Raw genomic sequence first — 22178 nt, 5'->3', positions numbered from 1 at the left:
AGGTAAAACCCTAAGGGAAAGGAGACTCCCCCCCAGTCACCGAAAGAACACAAATGCGGCAACGAACACTACAGACAAGAAGAGGACAGATGAACACCACACAGTAAGAAACAGAAGAAAAGAAGAGGGCCAGAGACTGGTTGACTGACCACGAGAACAAAAAAAGGGAAAAAGTCAACCATCTGACAACACACTAAAGTCTGAAACCAATGATGAGAGACTCGAGGACAAAAAGGGAAAGGTGCAAAACCTCCCTAAATGGAACCATAAAAAGGACTACCATGGATAAAATTTAAAACATCGTCAGCCATGGAGGCATCGTTGCATAAAACCAAAGGCAAAGTGCCCGGGAGATTAAAAGACTACCGGAGGGTACTCAGTCGGGGACACTCCAACAAAATGTTACCATGCGAGGGAGAATCAACAGTGACAGCACAGCTGAAAGTTTCCCAGTCCGCCTTGTTTAAAGACAATCTGGGCAGGCATCCATGGGCATGATACTGGGGCAGTGACAGGAATATGCGGAAATGGTCACTACCACATGGGTCATCATGTGCTCTCCAGTGGATAGATGGGAGAAGTCCTGGGCTGCAAACTGATAAATCAATGGCCGAGTAGCTACCATGAGCCACACTGAAATGTGTAGTGGCCCCATTATTTAAGAGGCAGAGGTCAAACTGATACAGTAAAGTTTCAACATCTCTGTCTCGGCCAGTAAGCACGCTGCCACACCCCTCAGGGGTTATGGACATTAAAATCTTGTAAAAGTAGGAAAGTTTAGGGAGTTGATCAATCAGTGCAGTAAATACATTGGGGAATACTACACTACCTGGAGGAAGATATACACTGCAGACAGTTATTTCCTGTATCGTCCTCATTCTGACAGACACAGCTTCAAGAGAGGTTTGAAGGGCACAGTTTCACTACAGACTGAGTTTAGGACATAAACACAAACTCCACCTGACACTCGATTATACTCGCTACAGTTCCTGTAATATTCCTGATAGCCACGGAGGGCAAGGGTCTGCATTGCCAGGAACCAGGTTTCCTGGATGGAAATGCAGAAAGCAGGTGTAAAGCTTAACAGTTGCCTTAGCACAGCCAGGTGGTGGAAAAAAACCACCGCAATTACACTGGAGGATGACGTCACCGTGAGACTGGGAAGACATGGAACGATCAATGAGGCAGTTTATGCCTCAGTGTCACCTGCTGCCACCAACTTTTTCCCTGAGCCCCACACCATCAAGAGGGGAGGTGTAGTCTTTAAGTTCTGAGAGGTGACATGAATGCGAGGAACTGATAGGGCAACAACTGTTTTCATTGTTGTTGTCTTCAGTCCTGAGACTGGTTTGGGAAGCTATACAAAACCCTAAAACTGTAAATTACTCATGATCGTAAGATATCAAGCTATCTTCTACCTGCAATCATCTTTACACTTATGTAAGGTGCCTATACCACTTACCAAACTCGTTAGTAGCAACATCCTCATTAACTTTCCAATACTATTCACAGTTCCTGTACAATTTGACCTTATTCATGTAACCTTGCCACAGTAAACCCCGAATAGCCATTGAGCCATTGTTTTCACTGTCCCTTTTGTTGTGATCTCTCGTGACCATCAGCCCAATATATTTTTCTTTCCCTACCCCACTCCCCCCAGCATAGTTTTTTTTTCTATTCTTTCCAATTACAGTTTTTATTTTTTTCTCAGTTGCTCTTTTTCACCTTAATTTTTTATTAGCTTATTTCCGTATTTCTAAAACTTTGATGTTAGTGCTGTTTACAATTAAGCTTAAAATGATTATTTTTGTTGGTGCTAGAAACACAATCATGTATATTTTGCCAAGGAAACATGAGCTTTAAAAGACTGAACTGACAGCAAAACATGTCAACTGGGTGGTACAGCCCTAATGATTTTCATAAATGAACGAGTTAAAAACTCACCGTTTCAGGTGAGCTAACTTTTGATGTTATATGGAAAAAGAGCAAATCTTCTCCAGCTATGATGTATGATACACCATAACCATCATCAGCAACAGGCCCAAATCCACCACCAGCTGATATGCAGCGAGGATATTTCTTTAGATCCATCTTTGATGTCTGCCCATGAGGTGTTTGTGATGTTGAGAGACGCCAAGGCTCACTCAACACTTCTTTCAGGAATGCTGAGTCTACTTCAAGATATTTTGACACAACATAGAGGCAGAATAAATGACGATCTATGCCTTTCCCACACATTGCATGCTGGTATCCAGTCTGATGTACTTCACATGCTTTCTGCAACAATGCTATACGTTCAGATGCCTGGAAAAAAGTTGAAGTTATGTTAAATGGGAAAGACAGAGAATACAAAATGTACTTATATCTAAATATAACTAAAATTATTTATCACAATATTTTATCTCTCAAATCATCATTCTACAATTTACCTTAAGTGAACACTGAAGGGACGATAAATTCTTATTGTTGATTTTACTAAAACTCACAATTATTAAATACAGACATTAACTCTGTTAAGTTTTCTTTACTAAGATATCAATTATCTTTCATGCAGAAATTCATGTTTCTGTAAATCATGAAATGCTGACATAATAAAGAAGTTTCACATTAATAAATGTGAAACTAAATCCACTGGCAACTAGAAGAGCGATCTCAACAAATTAAACAGCACTCTTAATCCAATAGGTTTTGAGAGTATCAACATTGGGAAACTCAAAATAAACCTGTTGTTTCGCATTTTTCAATGAAACATTATGAACAACTGAATTAGAAATAGTAGCTCGGTTGAACAGAGGGCACTCTTGTCATCACAATGAAACGAATAATTCAGTGTGTTAAATGACCAGCATATCATCAGATTTTGTATTGGATGTTGGCTTGAAAGTTGTCTGCAGGATGGAAAATGTGTGTGATATCAGTGTATTTGATGGTGGCCTCACCAGGGACGCACAACTCAAAGGACTCTCCCTCTCTGAGGAACAGTGCTTTGCACAAGCAAAACAGTTATGGGTGCAATGTGTGTACTTCGATTTAGGAAAAGCTGTTGCTGTCAGAAAGAATTGCAGAGGACATCTACATTACTGGTGTTGCTATTGATAATCACAACAGAAAGAAGATGAGGTTTATTCTTGGAACCGAGAGTTGGCTAAAACTTGAAGTAGAAAACTCTGAGATATTTAGAGTGTCACATAATGTTTATTGGAAGGAGAGATTAGGCCATAGGAGGGGGAAAGTTCATTGCAGTTTACAAAAATATTGTCTCCACTGAGGTTGAAATTTAGTGTGACAGTGAAGTTATCTTCTCCCATATAACAGGACGAAGAAAAAACCAAGTTAACTGTTGGAAGTTTTTACCGGCCACCTGACTTTGCTGTGTCACTTCTACAGTCATTCAAAGGAAGTCTTTGGTCAGTAGCAGGCAAAAATTCATGCAATACTAGTGGGAGGTCACTTTAACCAACAGAATATAGACTGGGATGTCTATGCTTATTACATTGCAGGGGGTACAGATGGACAGTTTTGCGTACTTTTGAACATATTTTCTAAAAACTGTCTTGCGCAGCTAGTTTGGCAGGCCACATACAGTGGAAATATCTTAGACCTGGTAGCTAGAAACAGGCTGGACCTTAAAGATGGCATCAATATAGATATGGTGATTAGTGGCCATGTCATCACCACAGTATGGTCGTATGTAAAGTACACAAGCGGCAAGACGCAGTCAATACCTTCGCTGCGCAGTGCCGATGGTACTGTTATCGACGACTGTGCCGCTAAAGCGGAGTTATTGAACGCAGTTTTCCGAAATTCCTTCACCAGGGAAGACGAATGGAATATTTCAGAATTTAAAACACGAACATCTGCTAGCATGAGTTTCTTAGAAGTAGATACCTTAGGGGTTGCGAAGCAACTCAAATCGCTTGATACGGGCAAGTCTTCAGGTCCAGATTGTATACCGATTAGGTTCCTTTCAGATTACGCTGATACTATAGCTCCCTACTTAGCACTCATATACAACCGCTCGCTCATCGATAGATCTGTACCTATAGATTGGAAAATTGCGCAGGTCGCACCAGTGTTCAAGAAGGGTAGTAGGAGTAATCCATTTAACTACAGACCTATATCATTGACGTCGGTTTGCAGTAGGGTTTTGGAGCATATACTGTATTCAAACATTATGAATCACCTCGAAGGGAACGATCTATTGACACGTAATCAGCATGGCTTCAGAAAACATCGCTCTTGTGCAACGCAGCTAGCTCTTTATTCGCACGAAGTAATGGCCGCTATCAACAGGGGATCTCAAGTTGATTCCATATTTCTAGATTTTCGGAAAGCTTTTGACACCGTTCCTCACAAGCGACTTCTAATCAAGCTGTGGAGCTATGGGGTATCGTCTCAGTTGTGCGACTGGATTCGTGATTTCCTGTCAGGAAGGTCGCAGTTCGTAGTAATAGACGGCAAATCATCGAGTAAAACTGAAGTGATATCAGGTGTTCCCCAGGGAAGCGTCCTGGGACCTCTACTGTTCCTGATCTATATAAATGACCTGGGTGACAATCTGAGCAGTTCTCTTAGACTGTTCGCAGATGATGCTGTAATTTACCATCTAGTAAGGTCATCCGAAGACCAGTATCAGCTGCAAAGCGATTTAGAAAAGATTGCTGTATGGTGTGTCAGGTGGCAGTTGACGCTAAATAACGAAAAGTGTGAGATGATCCACATGAGTTCCAAAAGAAATCCGTTGGAATTCGATTACTCGATAAATAGTACAATTCTCAAGGCTGTCAATTCAACTAAGTACCTGGGTGTTAAAATTACGAACAACTTCAGTTGGAAGGACCACATAGATAATATTGTCGGGAAGGCGAGCCAAAGGTTGCGTTTCATTGGCAGGACACTTCGAAGATGCAACAAGTCCACTAAAGAGACAGCTTACACTACACTCGTTCGTCCTTTGTTAGAATATTGCTGCGCGGTGTGGGATCCTTACCAGGTGGGATTGACGGAGGACATCGAAAGGGTGCAAAAAAGGGCAGCTCGTTTTGTATTATCGCGTTATAGGGGAGAGAGTGTGGCAGATATGATACATGAGTTGGGATGGAAGTCATTACAGCATAGACGTTTTTCGTCACGGCGAGACCTTTTTACGAAATTTCAGTCACCAACTTTCTCTTCCGAATGCGAAAATATTTTGTTGAGCCCAACCTACATAGGTAGGAATGATCATCAAAATAAAATAAGAGAAATCAGAGCTCGAACACTAAGGTTTAGGTGTTCGTTTTTCCCGCTCGCTGTTCGGGAGTGGAATAGTAGAGAGATAGTATGATTGTGGTTCGATGAACCCTCTGCCAAGCACTTAAATGTGAATTGCAGAGTAGTCATGTAGATGTAGATGTTATAAAAGTTAATAAATCAGTCGAGAAGGCTGTGTGTGTTTCTGTTAGAAAGAGCAGATAAGCAGTTGTTAACATCTCACTTAGACAATGAATGGCCATTATTTAGTTCCAGTATGATGGACATAGAGGAATTATGGGCAAACTTTACACTGTAAATTGTGCTCTGGACAATTATGTGCAAAGAAAGTGGATTAAGGATGGAAAAGGCCCAGTATGTTTTAGCACCAAAATTTGCAAAATTATGAGGAAACAAAGGCTGCTGCACTCTCTGTACACAAGAGAATGTGCAAATGGCGACGGGCAAAAGGTATTAGAGATTCGTGCATCTGTGAAAAGATCTATGCGTGAAGCATACACAAACTGCCTTTGTCATACCTTAGCAAAAGATCTGGCTGAGAACCTGAGAAAATTCTGGTCCTATGTAAAATTGCTAAGCAGGTCTAAGGTTACCATCCATTCACTCATTGATGTGTCTGGTGTGGCAGTTGAAGACACCAAAATGAATGCCAACATTTTAAATTCCACATTTAAGAAAACATTCATGCAGAAGAATCATACAAACATACTGTCACTTGATCCCATATGGAGAATATAGTGATAAGCATCTATGGCACAGAGACCCGAATGAAGAAGTTGGGAACAAATATGTTGCCAGGTATGGATGGAATCCCAGCTCAGTTTTACAAAGTTTATTCTACATCACCTTAGACATAGATTAATGAAAGGAAAATACATTTCTAGCATTTGTAGACTTAGAGAAACTTTTGACAATGTTGACTGGAATACTCTCTTTCAAATTCTGAACGTGGCAGGGGTAAAACACAGGGAGTGAAAGGCTATTTCCAATTTTACAGAAACCAGATGACAGTTATGAGTCGAGAGGAATGAAAGGGAAGCAGTGGCTGTGAAGTGAGCGAGACAGAGTTTTAGCCTATCCCCGATGTTATTCAATCTCTATATTGAGCAAGCAGTAAAAGAAACAAAAGAAAAATTCAGAGTAGGAATTAAAATCCATGAAGAAGAAATAAAAACTTAGAGGTTCGCCGATGACACTGTAATTCTGTCAGAGACAGAAAAAGATCTGGAAGAGCAGCTGAACAGAATGGACAGTGTCTTGAAAGGAGGATATATGATGAACATCAACAAAAGCAAAATGAGGATAATGGAGTGTAGTTGAAGTAAATCGGGTGATGCTGAGTGTACTAGATTAGGAAATAAGACACTTAAAGTAGTAAATGAGTTTGGCTATTTGTGGAGCAAAATAACTGATGATGGTTAAAGTAGAGAGAATATAAAATGTAGAGTGGCAATGGCAAGAAAAGCGTTTCTGAAGAAGAGAAAATTGTTAACAGCAAGTATAGATTTAAGTGTCAGGAAGTCATTTCTGAAAGTATTTGTGTGGAGTGTGGCCATGTATGGAAGTGAAACATGGACGATAAATAGTTTGGACAAGAAGAGAATAATGGGTAGATCACATAACTAATGAGGAGGTATTGAATAGAATTGGGGAGAAGAGGAGCTTGTGGCGCAACCTGACTAGAAGAAGGGATCGGTTGGTAGGACATGTTCTGAGACATCGAGGGATCACCAATTTAGTATTGGAGGGCAGCGTTAAGGGTAAAAATTGTAGGGAGAGACGAAAAGATGAATACACTAAGCAGATTCAGAAGGATGTAGGCTGCAGTAGGTACTGGGAGATGAAGAAGCTTGCACAGGATAGAGTAGCATGGAGAGCTGCATCAAACCAGTCTCAGGACTGAAGACCACAACAACAACAACAACAACAACAACACATTCCACAGCATTGGCTCCTCATATAGCTTGCATTTATTGAAAATTTCTCATCCAGCACAAAGTTCCAAGTGACTGGAAAAAAGCACAAGTGACTCCTACACCCAAGAAGGGTAAAAGAACAGACCTGCAAAGTTACAGACCAGTATCCTTAACTTCAATATAATCAATATATTGCAGAAATCGAGAACATGTTCTGAGACCGAAAATAATAAATTTCTTAGGGGCCAAAATGCTTATGCCCACAAATAAGCACAGTTTTAGAAAGCATTGCTCATGTGAAAACCCAGCTTTCCCTTTTCTCATACGATATACTGCGTTCTATGGAGGAACAGCAACAGGCAGATTCCATATTTATAGGTTTCTGTAAACATTTGGCATGGTACCATTCTGCACACTTATCGAAGGCATGAGAATGTGGAATAGTTTCCCCAGATATGTGACTGACTCGAAGACTTCTGAAATATTAGAACCCAGTATGTGATCCTTGACTGCGAGTGTTCATCAGAGACAAGGGTATTATCTGGAGTGCTCCAGGGACGTGTGTTAGGACCACTATTACTTTTATATACTTTAATGAGCCGATGGACGAGATGGGCAACAATCTGTTGTTGTTTGCTCATTGTGCTCTGATGTATATCAAGGTGTTGAAGATAAGTGAATGTAGGATGATACCAGATGACTTAGACGAAATTTCCAGTTGGTGAAGGAATGGCAGCTGGTTCTAAATGTAGAAAAATATAAGTTACTGCAGATGAGTACGAAAAAGAAATCTATAATGTTTGGATAAAGTGTTCATAATGTGCTTATTGACACAGTCATGTCATTAAATACGTGGGCATAACATGGTAAAGTAATATGAAATGAAACAAGAATGTGAAGATTGTGATAGGGAAGATGAATGGTTGACTTGTTTATCAGCAGAATTTTAGGGAAGTGTGGTTCACCTATAAAAGTGACTGCATATAGGACAATAGTGTGACCTATGCATGAGTACTGATTGACTGTTTAGAGATCTGCACTAGGTCATATTAAAGGAAGATATCTAAGCAATTCAATTCAGAGGCTGGCTGCTAGATTTGTTACCGGTAGTTTTGCACAGCACGTAAGTGTTATTGAGATGCTTCGGAAACTCAAATGGGGATCCCTGGAGAGAACCTGATGTTCTTTTCAAGAACATTATTGAGAAAACTTAGAAATGAGCATTTGAATTTGACTGCAATACAATCATACTGCCACCAACATACATTTTGCCTAAAGACTATGAATATAAGATCTGAGAAATTAGGGCTGATAATGAGGCATAAAGACCATCACTTTCTCTATCTGTGAGTGAAATAGGAAAAGAGATGTCTAGTGGTGGTACAGTGCACCTTCTGCCACGCACAGTATGGTGGCTTGCAGAGTATGTATGCAGATGTACAAAAATGTCTCATCAGTAACAAGGTCAGGAACACAAGCTAGGACTGGAGAAACATGGGGAAGGAAATTGGCCGTGCCCTTTCAAATGAGTCATCCCATCACTCATCAAGAAATTTATGGAAATCACAGAAAACCTAACTCCAGACAGTCAGGTTGGAATCTGAACTGTCATCCTCCTTAGAGTCCAGTGGCTTGCCACTGTCACACCTCAGTTGGTTCAACAGCAGGATACAGCCACCCTGCAACAAAATACTTGCCAATTTAATGCTGGACAACAAAAAAACTGCTCAGAAGCCATACCATCCAAAACCATGATGTTGATATGGACTAAAGACCCCACCCATGCACACCTCTGGTCACCAAATGTGGATCACAGTTGTATGGTGGTTGAACTGAGAGAGGCAGGGTTCACTGTTGGGATTAGATTACCTATGGTAACCTACTGTCCCCACAGTGGGAATACAGGACTTGCTACAAGCAAGCAGGGTTTGGTCAATGCGAAGTGTGTTAAGATGACAGACAGGGTTAAGGGAACTGCTCATGTTAAGCAGAAGTTCTGGGTTCATGTCCCGGTTCAGCACAAATTTTCAACTTTCACCATTGAATTATTTTGAAGCCCTATTTCAGCTCACATCAATCTTTACTTTATAATTAGCAATAAGACTGTTGTCGATACATTATACAAATAAAGTACTCCAGTCCCCAGCCAAAACTATAGCTTCACCTCATACATTGTTAACAATATTCTTCATATGATGAGATGTTCAGAATAATTGTGATCTAGTCATTATGTGAAAAATACCTCTTGCTCAACAAGACCATATTTTTGTACCAAAAATTTTTCCAGTTTGCAATGATTGACTTTAAGCAATTTAACATTAGTTTAGATGACAGTAAACTGATTTATGTCATCTGCAATTTAATGAATTCCATCTTACCGTTGACTTGGGATTCATCATTGACATAACCCAAGCAGATGACTCAACAGTACATGGCCGAACAGTCTCCGTTCTTCCTTCACGGAACAGTCTTGTCATTGATGCTTCATATGTAAGATTGAATTTCCCAGCATCCTAAAAATGTGACACACAAATGTTTTCGTGGTTTTGTGTGAAGAATCATACATGACTAAAAATATTTTTAGTTATAATTACTTCACACATGTCAGCCTCCAAAAACATAAAAATCTATACCCTGTAATAAGCAAGCTGTAAAGCCATCTGGATATATGCATCTGGGCTAGTTCTGCAACTCTTCATGAAACCTTTTCCATAAGCATCATGGACAAGTATTCGCAAGTCAACATCATTTAACAACCCATTAGCAACCTGAAAAAGAGAATTGCATCACATTATGAATATACAAAATGGCAATCTTTCATTAAAGTACTCTTCTGAAATCTAATATTAATATTTAATAGAGATTAAGGAAACTTGCTGGCTGATGGAAAAGCACACACAACTATGTGAGACCTCTCTATAACACGCAGTGCTTTTTCTGTATGATAAGGAACACACACTATTCTTTTACAGAAGCAAGCACACCTCACCCACACGTGCCCACCAACTCCGGCAGCTTAAGCTGCTGAAGTTAGCAGTCATGTGTGGGAGGTGTGCTTGCTTGCGTGAATGAATGGTGTGTGTTTGTATTTTTTTGACAAAGGCTGTGGTCGAAACTTTGTGTGTAAGTGGCTTAATTGTGCCTGTCTGTAACTTCGAATGTTATCTTTACAGTAAGTAGCAATAAGTGATGTTGCCCCAAAATGAAACAGCACTCAATAAGAAAATTATGCTTTTCTTGTCAGTTTCTGTGACAACTGTACCAGCTCTGTAATGGTGCCACAACATTTTGCTAGCACAAACTGTATTTATAATTTAACTTCTGTCAACACATGTGCTTCAGAACTGATAGACTCTTTTAAACAACTGATAACATTAACTAACAGACATAAGTAAAGCAGCTGTCACTAAAAATAAATTTGTTCAAGGCAGTGTTTTAGTGGATGTAGTTTCCACTGGAACTGTCATACCCTTGCCTTCACCAAACCTCTGAATGCACTCACCCAGCTAGTTATATGAACACATACAGCTTAATGTGAAACTGACACAATGGTGCAGCTTGGCATTTTCAAATACACAAAACATTGCCGGAGGAAATAATCACAGTGAGTCATTCAACCAACTGATAATCAAAATTTAAATTTTTTCATTCATAAGGTGGCACTTATCCACATAATATGTAAACCACATTAACAGACATATGTGCATAAAAAAAAAGAGGAGCTGGTGGCAGCTGCTATGATATACCTGCAAAGAAGTTTCAATAGCTGTAATACATGACGGCTTCAGATCCCACTGTAATCTGACGGGTGCAGGAGGAGTGAATTCTGGAGTCCCTTTAGTGTGGCCATCATTTGTGTAACTGTTCAATAAATAAATAAAAAAAAGATTTATTAGTTACCTTGATAACAACTGTATAAAAACACACACATTTAATATTCCTATTTGAAAGTAGGGTTATTTTGTCTGCATATTGTATACAATTAATTTAAGTACCACACTAATGACAAAAGAGAAAGAAAAGCAAATTTTATTCCAGAAAACGATGACAAAAAGAATCAATGACTCAGGAATAAACAGATTCAAGTAAAATGTCTAGCTTTTTCATGAACTCAACATAACTTTTTAGTTTTGTTTCAATCTGCTAATGGTTGTTATGAACAATCAACAATAAATTTAATGTTCTGAAATGTAATGATGTTAAGTCTAATAGCGTACGAAAAATATAAAAGTTCTCACCCATAATGTGGCCTGTGAAAGCAAGAGAAAAAATTAGCGTTAAAGTGGAAATATATTTTACATCACACACAAACTTTTAATCTAAAATTATTTTTTATCTTCTGTGGTAAGTTTGTACATCCTCACAGCTTGTAATGACTAATAAAGATACCACTCAGGACATGTTCAACTCTTAACAAAGATCCTGTATTTAAATGAGGGTATATTATGTTAACAAACCATGAAATTCTGGTAGATGGAATTAAAAATTCCAACTATTTCAGCTTCTGATGTTCTTCACTGCACAGATATTAAGAAGTCAAAGTGAACATAGCTAAAAATGTATCTATGGAAGTGTGTGCAGGGTTTAATTTAATTTTTTTTACCTGTGAGAACAAAAGTGTTAGAAAGAAATGAGATGCCTGTTTTCAAGAGATTTAAACACAAACAGCTTATGAACAGCTGAAAATGGTGCCAAGGCATGAGCATCATTTTGTGAAATTGTATTCATCAAGAAATGATAAATGACTCTTAAAAATGTTATATTAACTCAGGGTGTGTTATTTTCCAATAGATCTAGGCAATAAGCATCTGATTACTATGCATGCAAATAACAAATATGGTATATGCTGTGCAGACATCGGGCCTAACCTTAGTGAAAAGGTCCAGAGCTTTATTAAAAAGCAAGACATCACTTTGACAATGACAACTTAAAAGTTGACAAAAAATTACTACTTTAAAGCAAATGTTTCAAACAGGTAAAATCCTTGAATGATGAGATTCTGCTCAAGATTTGTTTGCGCTGAGTTCTTGGTCTTACAGAACTGACAGGCAGTCATGGAAGCAGTAGGCTTCATGCCTGCAATAAATCGATACCCAGTCTATGTGTATGAAGTTGGTTATCTCCTTATCTTAACTATGGTACCTGAAGGACTGTGTATTTCAGATTAATATATTATTCCTTATGTTATGGAAGAGCACTGTGGAACTGCCAAACTAATATGAAAGAATTTTTACACTGCAGGAGAGAGCCTTGAGGATCACAGTGAAAGTGAAATCAGAAACAAGTTTTAAAGGTGTACTTGCTAGCTTTAATGTTCTCACAATTTATTTCATATATATGGTACAAACTAGTATGTTTGTAAAAGAAGACACTAAAATCACAAATAAGAACATGCAAATGCACAACTGTCATTTGAAACACAAAACTTAGGCAGTACATTTTCTCAAATGCTCATAAACACATGAATACCAATGTGACCAACGATCTTGTCTTAGCAATAAATGTATTATTGAATTGGATTTAAAAACAACTATATATGTCCAATGAATTAAATTATTGTACAATAGCATAAAAATTTTTCCATATGCACAAACAATGCTGTGATTGTACCTTATCAACATTGCCCATCCATGTAAAAATACACATTATGAGTAGAAAAAGAAACAAAAATAAAAGATTAGAGTTGGACTGCATTTTCATTATGGGACCATACAGAATATTAATCACACTGTGCATCTTCAGAAAGTGCTGACTTTATGACTGGGAAAACTACTGAACACCTTTCCAAAGACACCATGGCAGAAGCATCAAAAGATCAATAGTATCCTGGAAACAAAATTAGTGAGCAAAAAATGGAAACTCAACCAATCTTTTAGGATATTATACTCTGAGACAATTTATTACACCAAATGTCTACATCTAAAGAGAATCATCAGGACGTGGTTATTTTGTACCAGGTCACTCGAAAAACACCCAAATTGCTACAGCTGCAGATAATGGAGTAACCTATTACAAGAAAGGATTTTAGATATTACCTATCTTTCATATTCACAATACTTTTTTGTGGTAGAAATAGAGTGATCACTCAAAGGATACAGTGTAGAATCAGAGACAGTCTACTCAAAAGTGTGGCAAGTAGCTCTACAACTGAGTGGAACTATGTAATTACTATTCCATATTAGAATATAAGTGAGAAAATGTTGGCAAAAAGAGAACTTTCTGAAAGGAAAAAGTAAGTTAAGATTTTGGGTGAGAAGGGATACCACACTCACAGAGCAAAAAAGAAAAGCTATAAAATGTTACAAAATGAATGAGATCACCATCTGTGGACTACTAGTGCTGTTGGAAGATCATGTTTTTAAACAGTGTGTATAGTTTTCAAACATTAAATTGTAACTGCCACAGTGACTGAGGATTATTCTAGCATTCTATGAGTTGTCTACTTTAAAACAAATGTATAACACACTAAAGGAAAATAAAAATGAGAACAGAAGAATAAACTCAAATTATATCTCAGTCCACACATCAATACCAACGAAATCAAATTCTAGAAGTGGCTGAAGGAAGGGATAAAATACAGGAAGCAAAAGGTTATTTACAAATTGTAAAGATACCAGACTGTAGGACATAAAAGGGAAGCAATGTTTGTGAATGGAGTGGAACAGGGTGAAACCCTATCCCCGATGTTATTCAATCTGTAAACTGAGCAAGCTATGAAGAAGACCAAGGGCAAATTGAGAAAGGGAATCAAAATCTGGGGAGAAGACATAAAAAGATTGAGACCTGATGGTGTCATTGTAGTTCTGGCAAAGATAGCAGAAAGACTTGGAAGAACAGTTGAACATGATGAATAGTGTCTTGGACAGAGGTTATAAGAAGGACATCAAGAAAAGTAAAACAAGGTAATGAAATACACTCATATTAAATATGATGTTGCTGAGAGAGCTAGATAAGTAAATGAGCCACTACAAGTTCAAATGGCTTTGAGCACTCTGGGACTTAACATCTATGGTCATCAGTCCCACTACAAGTAGCAGAGGAATCTTGCTATTTGGGCAGAAAAATAACTGATGATGGCTGAAGTTGTTGTTTGTTGTTGTTGTCTTCAGTCCTGAGACTGGTTTGATGCAGCTCTCCATGCTACTCTGTCCTGAGCTAGCTTCTTCATCTCCCAGTACCTGCTGCAACCTACATCCTTCTGAATCTGATTAGTGTATTCATCTCTTGGTCTCCCTTTACGATTTTTACCGTCCACGCTGCCCTCCAATGCTAAATTTGTGATCCCTTGATGCCTCAGGACATCTCCTACCAACCGATCCCTTCTTCTAGTCAAGTTGTGCCACAAACTACTCTTCTCCCCAATCCTATTCAATACCTCCTCATTAGTTACGTGATCTATCCACCTTGTTGTTGTTGTTGTTGTGGTTTTCAGTCCTGAGACTGGTTTGATCCACCTTATCTTCAGCATTCTTCTGTAAGTAGAGAGCATATACCACTATAATAAAGACTGCCAGTAGCAAGAAAATCATTTCTGAAAAAGAGGAATTTGTTAACATCTAACGTAAATTTAAGTGTTAAGAAATCTTATTGGAAGGAGCTTATCTTGAGTATAGCCTTCTATGGAAGTGAAACATGGACAATAAGTAGTACACATATGAAGAGAATAGAAGCTTTCGAAATGTTGTGCTGAAGAAAAATATGAAGATTAGATGGGTAGATTAAATAACAAATGGGGAGGTACTGAACTGAATTGAGGAAAAAGGGAAACTTATGGCATAGCATGGCTAAAATAAGGAATTAGTTGATAGGACATGTCCTGTGGCATCAAGGAACTGTCAATTTGATAATGAAAGCAAGTGTTGTGATAATAACTGCAGAGTGAGATCAAGGCTTGAATACAGTAAGCATCTTCAGATGGATGTAAGTTGTGATAGTTATGCAGAGACAAAGAGGCTTGCACAGGATAGGTTAGCATGGAGAGCCGCATCAAATCAGCCCTCAGACTAAAGACGATGTAGACGCTGCCACCGCCAACGAAAACGACAACACAGAGCATTACTGAATAGGGGAAAAACCACGGTATAACATGATAATCTAAGATGACCTTAAGTTATTACAAAATTTTAACTGTAAAGATAACAAATGACAAGAAATGATTTGGGAGTATTTTTTTTCTTTTCAGTCATTTTATATACCTAGTGTGTCTATGATCTTGGAATTTTGGTGGTGTTTTTGTCTTTTTATGTTCAGAAGCCTTGATTACATTATTTCTGCTTTATTCAATTACAGATATCACTCTTCTCCCTGTATCTTTTCTACAGCAACACAATGATGTACAGATCTAAGTAGCTAACTAAAACGCTCTAGTATGATTGAGCCAATGACTGTTTTAAGTCTTATTATTTGGTGAGAATGCATGAATGGGACTGGATGGTGATGATACTTCTGAAATCCAAATTGTGGTTTGACTACAGAGCACTTCTACCATTTGAGTACAGAGCCTCCACAAGTTGTTGGAAAAGAATGTCATTACTAATACTAGACAATCTCTGGCATATGCCATGTCATACTAACTACAGTAGAGCTCAAAAATATGATGTAAAACTCCCCACATCAAAGATGTCAAAAATACTACTAACCACAGCTTTCATTTTCAGAGAAACGATTTTCTTAACCTTAAAATTTGAAAGTAAAATATAGAAATTTATGGTACAACTTGATTATAAAAATGGGTGCATTTATAGAACTAATCCTGAGGCATTTGGTTATGATATAGGGAAAAGTAGTGGAAAGGGAGGGAGGGGGAGGAAGGGTGGGTGTAACAATTTTAGAGGGATAGCACAGCACACCTATAGTAAGGAGATTCAAATGGATGCAAGCTGCAGTAATTACACAGAGACGAAGAGAAACTAGTCTCTGGACTAAAGAACAACAACAACAACAACACAAAATTAAAAGTGGATCACATTTCACTTTGATAACATTACCGGAGGCCACATTTTAGTAACTTGCTTCATTTAAAGAAAAATGATTGAGAAATCTGCACTTTTTAGAACTATTGAAATCACTATGTACAAATCATAATTCATGGTTATTTCACCCTATGCCTATTTGTTTTGTCCCTTGTTTATTATCTTTGTAATATTGATAGGATATTAATATCTGACATAATCACAACCATCTTAAACTTTTAGTCACTGTCACTTTTCTTCAAATATGTAGCAAGTTGCAGTCATCAGAAAAATTACTTATGGACTAGCTATTACATTCCCTTCACAACCTTTTTCTCTTTATTATAATTTCTTACAAAAATCCAACAGAAATTGAAACATAATATGTGAAATTTCACTTTGAATTTCATCCCATGCACCCTCTTCTGATAGGTATTCAAAAAAACTTTGTTCTTGTGTCATACCTCAGTCCCACTAGCACCCTTGAGAAGCTCCTATTATTAGTAATTATTGCATACAATAAGTTATACACAACAGGGAAAATAAATATTTGAGTATTTTGAAAAGTTCACCTATCAATCCCCACATCAGTCTTTTTTTTTTCTCATACAGAAAATGACTCATCTCAGGCAGTGCTTTGTATTTGTGAAAAATGTCAAGGTATTTTATGGCTTAAATTCCACACTAAACTCCAGGTTCCTTATAAATGACTAAGTAAGTTAGCTTTAAGGTTAGAGGAAGGCAAAAGCATTCCACCTGCAATGATACTTCTTATGAAGCATGGCACTGTTCATACCGAATTTATAAGTAACACACTACTCTGAAGAGATCTGTATCAACATGCTCCTGAGCACAGATTTCCAAAACATACATTACTCTAAATAGTATCAAAGTCATCTTTTCAAGCATATAAAATCATTCATTCCATATTGATTCTATGTTAGGAATATGCTAGTCCGGCACATTTATATTTAAGTTTTCCAGTTCTATAGTTACATAGTACTCATATAGGAATGGACTGTGTAACCTGAACTACGCAAGCCTTCTAAGCAAACAATAAGCAGCATTGTTTAATTTTTCAGATGTTGCACATTTTAAAGAAGTCAACTTACTTTATCTTTCAGCAAATCTTTATCCATTCCAGGAAAGTCTTTTGTTCACCTAGTTCTTCTATGTATCAGATACCTGCATTCCAGATTTAACACATAAAAAACAAGTTTTTGTATATTCACTTTGCCTTTGTTTCACACATGATTGATGATACTAAAATTGTTTCCAAATTATTTATTTTTTCCCACTTGTGAACTTTTCTTTGCTGCATTATTACATTTCTTTGTGACAGTCATACTTTTACCCTACCTTGTGCTTTCTTTTGCACACATGTTTACTTCTCATTTTCCTACAACATACTTCTTACCATTTTCAAATGCCAAAAATAACACACTTTGTTTCCAAGTAGGTGCTGATTTTTGTTGGTCTGTGTTCCTCAACCTACTTCCAATTCAGTATTTCCTAAGGCAATGGAGATGAGAGTCCAATTATTTAAGTGCCTATTACTGGTAACAACATTACATGCAATAACCATTATAACAAAGTTGACTGTTCATTAATGAATGTTCTATGATGAGTATCACAACTCACAACATATTTTCAAAGGCTTTGTTACTTAGTTCATATAGGGCAAACCAAGATATCCAAGTGGCGTTCATCACATGGACCACACTTAAATTATACACTGACAAATAAGCACAAAAGTGACAAGTACAGTTCAGATCTTTGAATCACTACTATCCCACTTTCTTATCCACATCCTTCCTTTATTTCTAATATTCCTATATGAGAAATAATGATCTATTTGCCACTGAAATGTCTTCATGTAATGGCGTATGTACACTGTAGAATAGTAAGTATTATTCAGTAGGCTAGAATAAAACTGTGTTAGCAAGATGTCCACACTGCAGTAGGTCCAGCAACAGCATATTCAAAACACTTATGAAGAGGAATATAATAAAAAAAGAAACCAAATATATAGTAAAAGCAGAGGCAAAGAAGCCATGAATAACTCCAGGACAAATAAGAATAGGTGATACTGTAAGAGATAAGACAGTAGAAAAAACTGACATGACATACAGTTATATTAAACATTATTTTAAAGAAGTAAAACAAATAGGTGCTAACTTACACTGTTCACAAGAGCCTACAAAGTTCAAAAGAAAAGGCAGGCAGGTAGCAAGAGTACACTGAATACTTGTACAATGGAGAGATATGTCCCACAGTATGACAGAAATAGAGGATGAAACTGATGTGGAAGAAATAACATGGTCCTATAATATGGTGAGAGTTTAACAGAACACAAAAAAGATGTGAGGACAAACAAGTGAGCTACACTATAAGATATACCAGATGACTAGAAAGAAAATTTGAAGTTGTACTGGCTGTGGAACATGAAGGTGGAGTAAGACATTCACCATTCTTACAAGTTGGGGCTAAAGTACAGTGATAGTGTGTAAGGCAAGCTTGAAGATTAACATTGCTGTGGTTCAATTTGGATACCAAGGAAGCAATACATGAAGTGAAATAAAACTCTATAAGAAGAATAAAAGTCCAAAGGGGACAGACATCGAGGCTAAGATCTGTAGACGACATTGTCCTTCTGGCTGGATGCAAGGAAAACATAAGACCTGTTCAAACAAATAAGTAACATACTGAGCATGGAATATGGCTTAAGGACAGTAAAGACAAGAGAGAGGAAGAGTAATGGAAAAGAGAATAACAACTAGCTAAATATCAAAACTGGAAACAACACAGTAATGGAAGTAGTGAAAGAAGTCTCCTAGTTAAAAAACAATATCACACCACATGCCCAAAGCAAAGGAAACATCAGAAAGCCCAAATCAAAGAAAACATCAGAAGTAGATTGGCACAGGTGAAATATTTTCTTCATTAAAGGAGTTCTGTTGTTATGGATATTGAGATGCAACTGAAAAAGAATTTCCAGGAAGATTATGTCTGTGGTACAGCACTGTCAGGAAGAGATACACAAATCACTGGAAATTAGGAGATTAAGAAGATGGAAGCATTTGAAACATGGTGGGACACAAGAATATAAAACAAAAAATTAAGTGAACAGGTAAATATAAAAAGTACTAAAAAGAACAGGAGAGGAAAGAAGTCTCTGAAAGACAGGTTAATGAGACATTTGATTAGGCATCCAAGAATAATTTATAAGGCCCCATAAAGAGCATTAGGAGGGAAACATATTAGGGATACACCAAAACCAGAATACACTACGCATTTTAAAATATGTTGCATGTAATGTAATAGGTATGCAAAGATGAAAAGAGGAATGCAAGATGCGGAAAGATGGAGGACAGCAAAAGATGGTGACAGCACTGAACCAGTAGAAAGACTCACAGCTTAGGACCTTGTTCTGTAGCTCATTAGTGAGTGAAAATAAGCAGAATTCAGTTAATTTCATTATTTTAAATCACATATAGCTGTAATTAAGCACACTAATATGTAAAGGAATTAAGGGGCTTCATTAATTGTAGGGTGTTGATTTTCCAATTAAGATTGTGATCAACTTGTGGTCCCAAACACCAGACAGCATTTATTTCCTGTACTTAATTGTTTTGGTACTATATCTATGAGCTGTGGAATTCTATGAGAAGTACTGGATTGTTTGTACCAAATCTTGTCTAAATCTAATGAAACTCAAAGATCCATTTTCCTTTAATCATCTGTTGACATTTTCATATATTTCACTTGCTGTCTTTTCAGTAAGAAGACTAGTACTGTTTTTTTATTCCTAAACTTCTGTTATGTACAATGAAATTAGGATACTGCTGACTTATAACAAATAACAAAAGGCCAAGACCAAACCACAGTGTACTCCTGATTATTAATGAGTGGATTACGCGGTTTCCACATCACACACACAGTGAGTCAATGTGTCATTTCCATTATTTAAACAACTGGCACCTGACAACAGAGTACAATTTCCATTGTTATCAGCCAACATGTTCTGTGTAAATCAGAAGCAAACTCAGATTTATGATGTTAACAGGTGTGTAAATGGCAATGATTCAAGTTAAAAGAAATTTGTAGAAGAGAAGATGAGTAACAAAAGAAATGTGTTGACATTAAAACAAAAACTAGAGTTAATTGGAAAAGGGGGAAACTGCTGCAAAACTAAGTGCTGTTTATGGTACTGTAATGCAGACTATTTGGGACATTAAAAAGTATAAGCAGCAAATACAGGATTTTGTCAGGAGATGTGATCCTAGTTTTGGGCCATTTACATGAAAGAGCATGAAGAGAGATACATTTGATGAATTAGGTACTGCTCTTTTGCAATTTTTTAGCCAAAAATGAGCTGAAGGTGCCATTGTTTCTGGTGTGATGTTTGCCACTAGAGCTAAATTTTTTCATGAATCTCTAGGGTTAACCTTACAGCGCAAGGGGAGCAACATAGTTCAAATGTTACGACAGCCAATTCCTTTTGGAAAGAGTTCCAACTATTTTGGGAAGAAGGAAATTTCACACCAAACCAAATTTATAATGCACACAAAAGTGGTCTGTATGTCTACCAAGAAGAACCCTCGCTTTCAAGAGCAAAGTTTGTGCTCCTGGGTATAAGTTGTCTAAGAAATGCATTCCAATTTTGTGCACTGCTAATGCTTCTGGGAACCTCAAACTGAAACTAGTAGTGATTGGAAATTGAAAAAAACCTTGAGCATTCAAGTAAATTGTGGCTAAGGCTCTCCCTGTGCATCATTACAACACAAAAGAGCATTGATAGATAGTGAAATTTTCAAAAACTGGTTCAACACACTTTTGTATTGCAAGTATGGCAATTTCTAGAAGATAAAAGTTTGCCACAGAAGGCTGTTCCATTGCTTGATAATACCCTTCACATCCCAACAAGAGGACTGTTATATCTGATGGTCTAATCGTAGCTAAGTTTTTACCTCCTAACATGACTGCCATCATACAGACACTGGACCAAGGCATAATTCCATTGGTAAAACAGTTCTACCGAGCTGGTCTACTGAGAAACCTAGCTGATGATGATAATTTGGTAGCATTCTGGACAAAGCTGACAATTTTAAATGCCATGCACAAGATTTCTGATGCCTGGCAGGAAGTCAAGCCACATACATTACTTTGACCATGGAGGAAAGCTCTTCCATGTATAGAAGAAAGTGATTTTCAGGGTTTCAGTGATTAAGAAATAACACAAATAATGAATCCTACAATGGGTTAAAATAGTTTTCAAGATACTGATGAGGAAAACTTAAATGAGTAGCTGAAGACTGACAGATGTTAAGCCAGCTTTATATACGTGAGTGACACCTAAATTGTGTGTGCTGCTTTACAATGAAACAATGAAGAGGACATTAATGTAACAATGGATATGAAGACAGTGATGTGTTCAGCAACTGTACTCCACTGTAACATGTTGATACTCTTCTAGATTATATGGGCCAGGGAAGGTTTCAGTACAATGACACTACTGTCGCAGAATTAATTCAAAATGCCAAGTGAAAAAGCAGACCAACATCACAGACTACGTTAAGAAATTAACAGGCCTAAAATACCTATGTACAGAACTTGGATAAACTTTTGGACAAAGATTACACATTTAAAAATATCTCAATTATTCATGTTTTTCAATTATTACCCCAAATAATTGCGAGTACACAATACATCCTGCAGCACATCATAAATGCATCAAATTCAGAGTGCCTACAGCTATTTGATTGACATGGAACTAATACATACTTCTTTCTGTCATACAGATAACATAAAAGCCATGAAACAGCTGTGCCCACTATTTGTGCAATATAACTGTCAAAGCATATTATATTTGTTTTCATTATTTTGGATACTGTGTAGTCACAAAAATCCCAGAATCCTTCTATTTGACTTGTTCATTTTGTCTTCACCTTTTGGTTCAATGACAGTTAATGAAGCTGTATTTTTATTTCTGCATGTATTAGTTACAAGAGGTACATTTGAACATAAAAACAGTACATGTCAGTAGCACGCATTTCAG

At 37.3% G+C, this 22178-nt stretch overlaps 1 protein-coding gene across 11 annotated transcripts in view; it reads right to left on the bottom strand.

Annotated features, from left to right (window-relative positions):
- The window catches only part of LOC126365377 (carnitine O-palmitoyltransferase 1, liver isoform), a 234911-nt gene that overhangs the window by 7015 nt on the left and 205718 nt on the right, over positions 1-22178 (bottom strand). For all 11 annotated transcript variants that reach the window (XM_050008139.1, XM_050008145.1, XM_050008149.1 and 8 more), the window contains 4 exons: positions 10916-11030; positions 9803-9937; positions 9548-9682; positions 1945-2304 (listed from right to left, as the gene is read on the bottom strand). In XM_050008139.1, coding sequence (XP_049864096.1) covers positions 1945-2304; positions 9548-9682; positions 9803-9937; positions 10916-11030 — 745 coding nt within the window. The remainder of the gene's footprint in view (positions 1-1944; positions 2305-9547; positions 9683-9802; positions 9938-10915; positions 11031-22178) is intronic.

This window comes from Schistocerca gregaria, chromosome 1, assembly GCF_023897955.1.
Source record: "Schistocerca gregaria isolate iqSchGreg1 chromosome 1, iqSchGreg1.2, whole genome shotgun sequence".
Classification (NCBI taxonomy): Eukaryota; Metazoa; Arthropoda; class Insecta; order Orthoptera; family Acrididae; genus Schistocerca; species Schistocerca gregaria.
This window is presented reverse-complemented; position numbering and strand designations above follow the sequence as displayed.